At 39.9% G+C, this 12,034-nt stretch overlaps 1 protein-coding gene across 1 annotated transcript; it reads right to left on the bottom strand.

The window, feature by feature from the left end:
• Positions 1 to 647: 647 nt before the first annotated feature.
• On the bottom strand, positions 648 to 11,749 carry LOC135711979 (uncharacterized). Its single transcript, XM_065234954.1, has 3 exons — positions 11,733 to 11,749; positions 1,284 to 1,470; positions 648 to 1,223 (listed from the first exon to the last, which is right to left on the bottom strand). Exons 1-3 carry the CDS (start codon positions 11,747 to 11,749, stop codon positions 648 to 650), a joined length of 780 nt encoding a protein of 259 aa, XP_065091026.1.
• Positions 11,750 to 12,034: the final 285 nt, after the last annotated feature.

Genomic DNA, 12,034 nt, shown 5'->3' on the forward strand with positions numbered 1-12,034 from the left:
AAAGTATTCCACAGTTTTCTTAAAACAGCGTATTGTTGAAGAGATTAATTTATATATAAAGCGGAAAATAGGCCACCTCTCCCAGGGATTTCAGAACCTGTTCCGGGGCCACTATGTGATCCAAGAAATATTCTGATTCCCATATATTTCTAAAAACAACGATATGCAGCTCGATGATTTTCTTTTGAAGTGAAAATTGACCACCTCTCCCAGGGCTTACGGAATCTGTTCCGGGGCCATCACATGACCCTAGTAAGAAACGAAATGAATGAGGTCACGTATCTTGGCAGTCACTGACTGGAATTGGACACGAACTAAACGAAGATGTGGTCTTATTGAGCGCAATTACAGGGTTTTGGGATCGTTCAAATTACTTTAATATTCGAGAACAAGACCAATGTTGGCAATATTGAGTGCTTTAGACCTGATTGGTGACTTCCAAGTATGGGGCTCTTCAATTATTACGTAAACATTTAAGGGGAGGAAGGTTTGAATTTAAAGCAGTTCAAAATAGTTATAAAATTAGCGGCAATTTGGTTAAGACTTGACGCAATCCAAAATTCCTGAAATGCTTTCTATCATTTTGTATTTCATTGATAGGAAATACATTTATATCATTCTGACATCTTACAAAAGATTAATTGATATTAAATTTGCATGTGCTGAAGTTTCAATGCAAGAATTTCTTTTTTGGTTTTCAATTTTTCTAGATGGATTTTTTCCATTTCCAGGTTGTGTCGCCGTTGTTCCTGAAGTTGTTGGGCTTGAGCTGCTTGGATTTCCGTCATCCGCTTAGAAATTTGCTTGTTGTAGTGAGCCATATCGTCGAGCTTTTTCGCTTGAATTTTCAAAACTCCCAACAAATCTTGGTGGAAATTTTGCTGCTGTTCAACTTGCGTTTCCAGCAATCTCAAACTCCGCTGACCAGGTTGTCTTCGGCGGATGGGCTCTTGTTGAAGTTCAACTTCTGATAATTCGTCGACGGGATCATGGCCCACAAATGAACAATTGGCTACGCCACTGTTATTTTCGTGCGCCGCAGCAGGAGCCCCAAACGCAATAGAATCCTCTATGCCATCTACGGCTGCGGTGAGCCCAGTCAGAGCGACAACCCTTTCTTCAAGCGAGGCTACTATCTTGTTGGGGCCGCCCCCTGTAGCTCGCTGCTCTCTTCGATTGTGAGCCAACTTCCGCTTCAAGTTTGACTTCCAGTCAAACCAGACCTAAAATGTTAACATGAAAATTAAGATATGAATGATATTTTTTTTAATTATTTCCTTTACCTTCTTCCATGCAGCAGGATCTTTTTCAGGACCCCCAAGGCTGTTTAAATCTTCAGCTAGATTTTTCCAGAATGCTCCTGTATCAGATCTACTGAAGCCTCTGGCTATATCCGGATGGTCTTCCAGAAGATCCACCATCGTGGAATACTGATTTTTGGTGGTGCTTTTGCTTTTCGGTCTTATCGCCCTAAAAGAAAAACCAAATCTATAGTTGATATCACAGTTATCAAGCATCACTTTGTAACTATGTAATCACACAATTCGTTGCAAAACGCAAAAAGGGTGTACTAGCATGATATGCAACTACCGTAAAACGGGATATCTTTGATAATAATTTGTAAACATGTTAAAAACTTTTCTTGTTTTTTGCCTGATTGAAAAAGTTCACTCAAGCAATCACTTATGAAATGTAATTCCAATATAGCTATCACAAATCAATGTTATCTTCTTATTGCTTTTAATGTTTTCTGATTACATACTCGTTCAATGTTTTATATTTCTTGAACTAAATTGTTTGAGGTTCCCGCATATTTTTCTATATTCATCGAGCATTATCAACGTAACCCCATATCAAAATACTGATATTCGGTCACAACACTAAAAAAAATAGAGCAAATGTAATAATTTTTGTTAAACACGTTACTAACGAATGGACTCCAGGAACCTCAGTACTTGTTTAAAAAAGTAAAATTTGAAAAACATTCTTGCCGTGAAAAAAAAAATTAGCATATACTTTCAAAAACTATCAATGTTACCCCGTTTTACGGTACTTTAAATTGGCTTGTAATCCACGCATAGCTAAATGAACGAATTAATCCAAAAAGGCCCCACACTCTGGCCCGACTCCGATACACTTTGCTATGGAAAAAAAAACAGAATACGGAATTTCCAACTAATTAAACACAAATTTCATACTTACATCGTTCCGAAATTGAAAATCGCTGGGAAATTGCGACTTGCGTTGGTTCACAGAACTAAACAATGGATTCGTGCGCGATCCGCAAGTATCGAGTGACGAATGGAAAATCAACAAAACAAACTCATTCGAACGAAAATGGGAATCCCACAATTTGATCGAACGAACGATGTTCGAAACTTCGAATGGTTAGAAATGGTTCGAACGAAAACAGGAATACGAATGGGGGAAACTTTCGAACGTTTCTTATTCGACGAAAACAAGAATAGAGGTATATGATTCTGTTTGGACATATTTTGATACTACAGACTTTATCCCAGTCGTGACAAACTTGGCACCGTTCGCGTGATTCCGGTGGTAAATGATGTAACGGGACGGAATTGATTTGAATTGAGGAGGGTTAGCCATGATGGTTACCTATTATGTTTGGTGAAATATTTATTGATTTGTTTTCCAAAGGCTGTGATTCCTTCGTCAGAGAGGATAAATTTTACAGCATCTTATCATCATCGTCATCTCATCAGTCCGGTAGGGTCGTCGTTGATGAAGATGGAATGCTGAAAAAGAGAAAGCGAAAGATATATAATTATTGTTACCGGTAACAGAATTTCAGTCCGGATTGAAAAGGTGCACAAACAAAAGCCAACGACAAGGAAAAGACTAGTGTCTCTAAGTAGGAGAGATGGCACCGTCAGCGTTGACGGCAAATAACTCACGAACACTAGCGGACCGTGAGTACTGTGCCACCTATGCATCCTTCCATCTTGATCTTGGAATGAATACGAATCCATCTTCACATTATAGCCACTAGGAATTCCAGCTTCACCGTTAATTATTGTGTAGATTCCAATCGGTACTCACCAGCAAGCACACTTCACAAGTACCACCTAACTTTGTCACACATTTAATACCCCAACAATCCTGCACCACTGTCCGTTACAATTTTTTCAGTTGATGATGCATCGTTTAAAAAATTGACGTTTCAATGAAGAAAAAAACATGCACGCCTACGTTGATCAAAATTTCGATTTTCACGACTTTCACCCACTGCGCATCCCCTTCCATAGTCGCTACCATAGCAACACCATTAACACCGAATAGGGACTTTTTGGTGAATAAAAAATTCGTTTAAGGACCGTGCTTTCGAGCAAACCAATCGATGTGGCAGAATGCTATCATCGAAGATCTTTTTGTTTATGGAGTTCGAAGGACTACTACCGTGAGCTCGATCGTTGCATTTCAGAGTAGTAGTGATAGGCTTTAGATATAGTACCAATTTTTGTAGAAAAAAAAATCAGCTAGATTGATAGGAGCTAGGGCAGGAGCACATATGTGATTGGCAGGGAATGTGGTTGGAGTTTAAAGGTACTGAAAAATCACCCCTAATGATGATTTTGATTGAAACTGAAAATCGGTTTCGATCGAAATTAGTAATAGAGGTGACTTTTCAGTACATTTAACGAGGGCTTATCACATATGTGCTCCTTTTAGCTTGTTAGTTAGCTACCTCAAAATTTACCATTCACTTATAGTAGCTAGCTAGTTAAAAGAGTGGTATCATATTTCCCGGATTTTAATTTCAGATTGGGCCATTGATCAGTTTGACGTTTAAGATAAATCCAAGAAATTAGAACGTAACAACAATAAATTTCAGATGACGACCTTTCGTTTGAGCTTATTGCCAAAACGTCAACCCAATCACGTAAGTTTAACGATAAACCTGGTGCACAATGACAATGCATTAATCTGCGAGTAAATAACCTAGCTCTTACGTGAAGAAATGGAAGGTCGAAGGTCACACCTTTGAAACAAATAACTACACCAAGATTGGAGCTTTTCGTAGCTTTAGAGAGTGTCTAGGATGCTCAAAAAATGCTTCCGATTCTGACTCCACATCCCTGGTTGTTGGTTATTTAAGTTGTATTTAATTAAAAGCGTCTGTACAATAGTGCATTTCTTAAAATTCCTACGTACAGTATTTGGAAAACAAATCAATAAATATTTCACCAAACACCATCATGGCTAACCCTCCTCAATTCAAATCAATTCCGTCCCGTTACATCATTTACCACCGGAATCACGCGAACGGTGCCAAGTTTGTCACCACTGGGATAAAGTCTGTAGTATCAAAATATGTCCAAACAGAATCATAGTGTCTATATGGATAATGCTTATTTATTCCCACGTATACCAGATGATTTAGGCTCTCCAAATCGTACTGCAGTTCAGATGATTTGTTTTACTAGATCAACAAAGACTGGGATAATATCTATAGTATCGAAATATCGATATGGAAAGCCTAGAACATTTGGCATACACGAAAATAGGTTGTCATGAGCCACATAGACACTTTGAATCTGTTTGGACATGTTTCGATACTACAGATATTGAATTAGTCTTGGGTGATCTAGTAGAAAAATAATCTGATCTCCATCTATGGGGCGACCCCGGCGTAGTGGTTAGCATCCATACCTCTCACGCCAAAGTCACGAGTTCCAATCTCACCTCCGGACAAGTCACGAATGACCCAAGAGCGTTAAAGTGACTATAATAATAAAAAAAAACTTCTAACATCTTGTATACGTAGCAAGTCCAGTCCAAGCAAATCAATGCATGCCTACGCATCTACATGTAATTAAACCAGCGAGTGTGGGACACTAGGATACCCTAGGTGAAGGAAATGAACAACACGGCGTTGTATTCCTTCATCGTCTGGAGAGGGATGAAGGTGAACTTTCCATCGAAGCGAGGGACCACTATAGAAGATAAGTTGGAGGAGCATAGAAAAGTGTACAACTTACAGTTCAAGAAGTTTACATCAGCTTATGAGGTCGGCCAGAAGGTTTTCAAACGGAATTTGCGTCAATCGTCAATCTGGGAGTTTTTTCAGCCAGCGTTATCCGTCCGGGAAAAAAGACTCCACGTCGTTCTTCTGGGTGATTCCTTAAAAAAAAGAAAAGTTTTAGTTTCTGTCTTAAATTGCGCCTAAATCAGAAACAACTTACCGTACTAACACGTGTAGCATTATGGCACGTGTGAAAATGTAGTCCATAGGTCATCAATGTTGTCCAAAGGCTGTGATTCCTTCGTCAGAGAGGATAAATTTTACAGCATCTTATCATCATCGTCATCTCATCAGTCCGGTAGGGTCGTCGTTGATGAAGATGGAATGCTGAAAAAGAGAAAGAGAAAGATATATAATTATTGTTACCGGTAACAGAATTTCAGTCCGGATTGAAAAGGTGCACAAACAAAAGCCAACGACAAGGAAAAGACTAGTGTCTCTAAGTAGGAGAGATGGCACCGTCAGCGTTGACGGCAAATAACTCACGAACACTAGCGGACCGTGAGTACTGTGCCACCTATGCATCCTTCCATCTTGATCTTGGAATGAATACGAATCCATCTTCACATTATAGCCACTAGGAATTCCAGCTTCACCGTTAATTATTGTGTAGATTCCAATCGGTACTCACCAGCAAGCACACTTCACAAGTACCACCTAACTTTGTCACACATTTAATACCCCAACAATCCTGCACCACTGTCCGTTACAATTTTTTCAGTTGATGATGCATCGTTTAAAAAATTGACGTTTCAATGAAGAAAAAAACATGCACGCCTACGTTGATCAAAATTTCGATTTTCACGACTTTCACCCACTGCGCATCCCCTTCCATAGTCGCTACCATAGCAACACCATTAACACCGAATAGGGACTTTTTGGTGAATAAAAAATTCGTTTAGGGACCGTGCTTTCGAGCAAACCAATCGATGTGGCAGAATGCTATCATCGAAGATCTTTTTGTTTATGGAGTTCGAAGGACCACTACCGTGAGCTCGATCGTTGCATTTCAGAGTAGTAGTGATAGGCTTTAGATATAGTACCAATTTTTGTAGAAAAAAAAATCAGCTAGATTGATAGGAGCTAGGGCAGGAGCACATATGTGATTGGCAGGGAATGTGGTTGGAGTTTAAAGGTACTGAAAAATCACCCCTAATGATGATTTTGATTGAAACTGAAAATCGGTTTCGATCGAAATTAGTAATAGAGGTGACTTTTCAGTACATTTAACGAGGGCTTATCACATATGTGCTCCTTTTAGCTTGTTAGTTAGCTACCTCAAAATTTACCATTCACTTATAGTAGCTAGCTAGTTAAAAGAGTGGTATCATATTTCCCGGATTTTAATTTCAGATTGGGCCATTGATCAGTTTGACGTTTAAGATAAATCCAAGAAATTAGAACGTAACAACAATAAATTTCAGATGACGACCTTTCGTTTGAGCTTATTGCCAAAACGTCAACCCAATCACGTAAGTTTAACGATAAACCTGGTGCACAATGTCAATGCATTAATCTGCGAGTAAATAACCTAGCTCTTACGTGAAGAAATGGAAGGTCGAAGGTCACACCTTTGAAACAAATAACTACACCAAGATTGGAGTTTTTCGTAGCTTTAGAGAGTGTCTAGGATAAGAGAGAAGCGGACTGGTTGATTTTACTCAACTGTCAAAGCCAGAACCAATCGAGCAACGCATGTCTTGATTGAAATGGCAGTGTTGCTAGAAACCACCTAGGCATAGGTTGCCAAGGTCGTTGGTTTTGAATATGTTTTTCTCTTATCCCAAAAACCCTCTTTACGTAGCACCTTTGGCTGTTGCGTTGCGCTATATAAGTAAAGAACGTCGTACCTTCGGTAGTCAAGATGCTGTTTAAACGAGTGGTGCGACAGTCAACATTGCTCAGGTGTTACTATTTCTTCGACTCCAACTTGGACACCTGATGCTCAAAAAATGCTTCCGATTCTGACTCCACATCCCTGGTTGTTGGTTATTTAAGTTGTATTTAATTAAAGGCGTCTGTACAATAGTGCATTTCTTAAAATTCCTACGTACAGTATTTGGAAAACAAATCAATAAATATTTCACCAAACATAATAGGTAACCATCATGGCTAACCCTCCTCAATTCAAATCAATTCCGTCCCTTTACATCATTTACCACCGGAATCACGCGAACGGTGCCAAGTTTGTCACGACTGGGATAAAGTCTGTAGTATCAAAATATGTCCAAACAGAATCATAGTGTCTATATGGATAATGCTTATTTATTCCCACGTATACCAGATGATTTAGGCTCTCCAAATCGTACTGCAGTTCAGATGATTTGTTTTACTAGATCAACAAAGACTGGGATAATATCTATAGTATCGAAATATCGATATGGAAAGCCTAGAACATTTGGCATACACGAAAATAGGTTGTCATGAGCCACATAGACACTTTGAATCTGTTTGGACATGTTTCGATACTACAGATATTGAATTAGTCTTGGGTGATCTAGTAGAAAAATAATCTGATCTCCATCTATGGGGCGACCCCGGCGTAGTGGTTAGCATCCATACCTCTCACGCCAAAGTCACGAGTTCAAATCTCACCTCCGGACAAGTCACGAATGACCCAAGAGCGTTGAAGTGACTATAAAAATAATAAAAAAAACTTATAACATCTTGTATACGTAGCAAGTCCAGTCCAAGCAAATCAACGCATGCCTACGCATCTACATGTAATTAAACCAGCGAGTGTGGGACACTAGGATACCCTAGGTCAAGGAAATGAACAACACGGCGTTGTATTCCTTCATCGTCTGGAGAGGGATGAAGGTGAACTTTCCATCGAAGCGAGGGACCACTATAGAAGATAAGTTGGAGGAGCATAGAAAAGTGTACAACTTACAGTTCAAGAAGTTTGCATCAGCTTATGAGGTCGGCCAGAAGGTTTTCAAACGGAATTTGCGTCAATCGTCAATCTGGGAGTTTTTTCAGCCAGCGTTATCCGTCCGGGAAAAAAGACTCCACGTCGTTCTTCTGGGTGATTCCTTAAAATAAAGAAAAGTTTTAGTTTCTGTCTTAAATTGCGCCTAAATCAGAAACAACTTACCGTACTAACACGTGTAGCATTATGGCACGTGTGAGGATGTAGTCCATAGGTCATCAATGTTGTCCAAAGGCTGTGATTCCTTCGTCAGAGAGGATAAATTTTACAGCATCTTATCATCATCGTCATCTCATCAGTCCGGTAGGGTCGTCGTTGATGAAGATGGAATGCTGAAAAAGAGAAAGCGAAAGATATATAATTATTGTTACCGGTAACAGAATTTCAGTCCGGATTGAAAAGGTGCACAAACAAAAGCCAACGACAAGGAAAAGACTAGTGTCTCTAAGTAGGAGAGATGGCACCGTCAGCGTTGACGGCAAATAACTCACGAACACTAGCGGACCGTGAGTACTGTGCCACCTATGCATCCTTCCATCTTGATCTTGGAATGAATACGAATCCATCTTCACATTATAGCCACTAGGAATTCCAGCTTCACCGTTAATTATTGTGTAGATTCCAATCGGTACTCACCAGCAAGCACACTTCACAAGTACCACCTAACTTTGTCACACATTTAATACCCCAACAATCCTGCACCACTTGTCCGTTACAATTTTTTCAGTTGATGATGCATCGTTTAAAAAATTGACGTTTCAATGAAGAAAAAAACATGCACGCCTACGTTGATCAAAATTTCGATTTTCACGACTTCACCCACTGCGCATCCCCTTCCATAGTCGCTACCATAGCAACACCATTAACACCGAATATAGGGACTTTTTGGTGAATAAAAAAATCGTTTAGGGACCGTGCTTTCGAGCAAACCAATCGATGTGGCAGAATGCTATCATCGAAGATCTTTTTGTTTATGGAGTTCGAAGGACCACTACCGTGAGCTCGATCGTTGCATTTCAGAGTAGTAGTGATAGGCTTTAGATATAGTACCAATTTTTGTAGAAAAAAAAATCAGCTAGATTGATAGGAGCTAGGGCAGGAGCACATATGTGATTGGCAGGGAATGTGGTTGGAGTTTAAAGGTACTGAAAAATCACCCCTAATGATGATTTTGATTGAAACTGAAAATCGGTTTCGATCGAAATTAGTAATTAGACTTTTCAGTACATTTAACGAGGGCTTATCACATATGTGCTCCTTTTAGCTTGTTAGTTAGCTACCTCAAAATTTACCATTCACTTATAGTAGCTAGCTAGTTAAAAGAGTGGTATCATATTTCCCGGATTTTAATTTCAGATTGGGCCATTGATCAGTTTGACGTTTAAGATAAATCCAAGAAATTAGAACGTAACAACAATAAATTTCAGATGACGACCTTTCGTTTGAGCTTATTGCCAAAACGTCAACCCAATCACGTAAGTTTAACGATAAACCTGGTGCACAATGACAATGCATTAATCTGCGAGTAAATAACCTAGCTCTTACGTGAAGAAATGGAAGGTCGAAGGTCACACCTTTGAAACAAATAACTACACCAAGATTGGAGCTTTTCGTAGCTTTAGAGAGTGTCTAGGATAAGAGAGAAGCGGACTGGTTGATTTTACTCAACTGTCAAAGCCAGAACCAATCGAGCAACGCATGTCTTGATTGAAATGGCAGTGTTGCTAGAAACCACCTAGGCATAGGTTGCCAAGGTCGTTGGTTTTGAATATTTTTTTCTCTTATCCCAAAAACCCTCTTTACGTAGCACCTTTGGCTGTTGCGTTGCGCTATATAAGTAAAGAACGTCGTACCTTCGGTAGTCAAGATGCTGTTTAAACGAGTGGTGCGACAGTCAACATTGCTCAGGTGTTACTATTTCTTCGACTCCAACTTGGACACCTGATGCTCAAAAAATGCTTCCGATTCTGACTCCACATCCCTGGTTGTTGGTTATTTAAGTTGTATTTAATTAAAGGCGTCTGTACAATAGTGCATTTCTTAAAATTCCTACGTACAGTATTTGGAAAACAAATCAATAAATATTTCACCAAACATAATAGGTAACCATCATGGCTAACCCTCCTCAATTTAAATCAATTCCGTCCCGTTACATCATTTACCACCGGAATCACGCGAACGGTGCCAAGTTTGTCACGACTGGGATAAAGTCTGTAGTATCAAAATATGTCCAAACAGAATCATAGTGTCTATATGGATAACGCTTATTTATTCCCACGTATACCAGATGATTTAGGCTCTCCAAATCGTACTGCAGTTCAGATGATTTGTTTTACTAGATCAACAAAGACTGGGATAATATCTATAGTATCGAAATATCGATATGGAAAGCCTAGAACATTTGGCATACACGAAAATAGGTTGTCATGAGCCACATAGACACTTTGAATCTGTTTGGACATGTTTCGATACTACAGATATTGAATTAGTCTTGGGTGATCTAGTAGAAAAATAATCTGATCTCCATCTATGGGGCGACCCCGGCGTAGTGGTTAGCATCCATACCTCTCACGCCAAAGTCACGAGTTCAAATCTCACCTCCGGACAAGTCACGAATGACCCAAGAGCGTTAAAGTGACTATAATAATAAAAAAAAACTTCTAACATCTTGTATACGTAGCAAGTTCAGTCCAAGCAAATCAATGCATGCCTACGCATCTACATGTAATTAAACCAGCGAGTGTGGGACACTAGGATACCCTAGGTGAAGGAAATGAACAACACGGCGTTGTATTCCTTCATCGTCTGGAGAGGGATGAAGGTGAACTTTCCATCGAAGCGAGGGACCACTATAGAAGATAAGTTGGAGGAGCATAGAAAAGTGTACAACTTACAGTTCAAGAAGTTTGCATCAGCTTATGAGGTCGGCCAGAAGGTTTTCAAACGGAATTTGCGTCAATCGTCAATCTGGGAGTTTTTTCAGCCAGCGTTATCCGTCCGGGAAAAAAGACTCCACGTCGTTCTTCTGGGTGATTCCTTAAAAAAAAGAAAAGTTTTAGTTTCTGTCTTAAATTGCGCCTAAATCAGAAACAACTTACCGTACTAACACGTGTAGCATTATGGCACGTGTGAAGATGTAGTCCATAGGTCATCAATGTTGTCCAAAGGCTGTGATTCCTTCGTCAGAGAGGATAAATTTTACAGCATCTTATCATCATCGTCATCTCATCAGTCCGGTAGGGTCGTCGTTGATGAAGATGGAATGCTGAAAAAGAGAAAGAGAAAGATATATAATTATTGTTACCGGTAACAGAATTTCAGTCCGGATTGAAAAGGTGCACAAACAAAAGCCAACGACAAGGAAAAGACTAGTGTCTCTAAGTAGGAGAGATGGCACCGTCAGCGTTGACGGCAAATAACTCACGAACACTAGCGGACCGTGAGTACTGTGCCACCTATGCATCCTTCCATCTTGATCTTGGAATGAATACGAATCCATCTTCACATTATAGCCACTAGGAATTCCAGCTTCACCGTTAATTATTGTGTAGATTCCAATCGGTACTCACCAGCAAGCACACTTCACAAGTACCACCTAACTTTGTCACACATTTAATACCCCAACAATCCTGCACCACTGTCCGTTACAATTTTTTCAGTTGATGATGCATCGTTTAAAAAATTGACGTTTCAATGAAGAAAAAAACATGCACGCCTACGTTGATCAAAATTTCGATTTTCACGACTTTCACCCACTGCGCATCCCCTTCCATAGTCGCTACAGTTCGCGCTCAACTTCCGAGCCAAGCAGACGTACTTACGCTATCGCTATTTCTGGAAGTCGATCTCAAGCTATATATCGTTTGTCGCGCTGCGTTTTTCCATCGCCGAGCCGTAGCGTTTTCCCGCGTACTACGACTCCACGATGGCGCGTCGCGCGAACACATTCCGCATAGATTATGCGATGTTACCGAAAAAACCGGACTATGCAAAAGTGCAAAGCTTTGTTGGAACCATGTTGGGTTTAAAGCCCGGTGAAGTGCTGAGAATACAGTGTA

The sequence above is a fragment of the Ochlerotatus camptorhynchus genome, unplaced genomic scaffold, assembly GCF_037179485.1.
Source record: "Ochlerotatus camptorhynchus isolate MF236.1 unplaced genomic scaffold, CSIRO-AGI_Acam_v1.1 ptg000039l, whole genome shotgun sequence".
NCBI lineage: Eukaryota > Metazoa > Arthropoda > Insecta > Diptera > Culicidae > Ochlerotatus > Ochlerotatus camptorhynchus.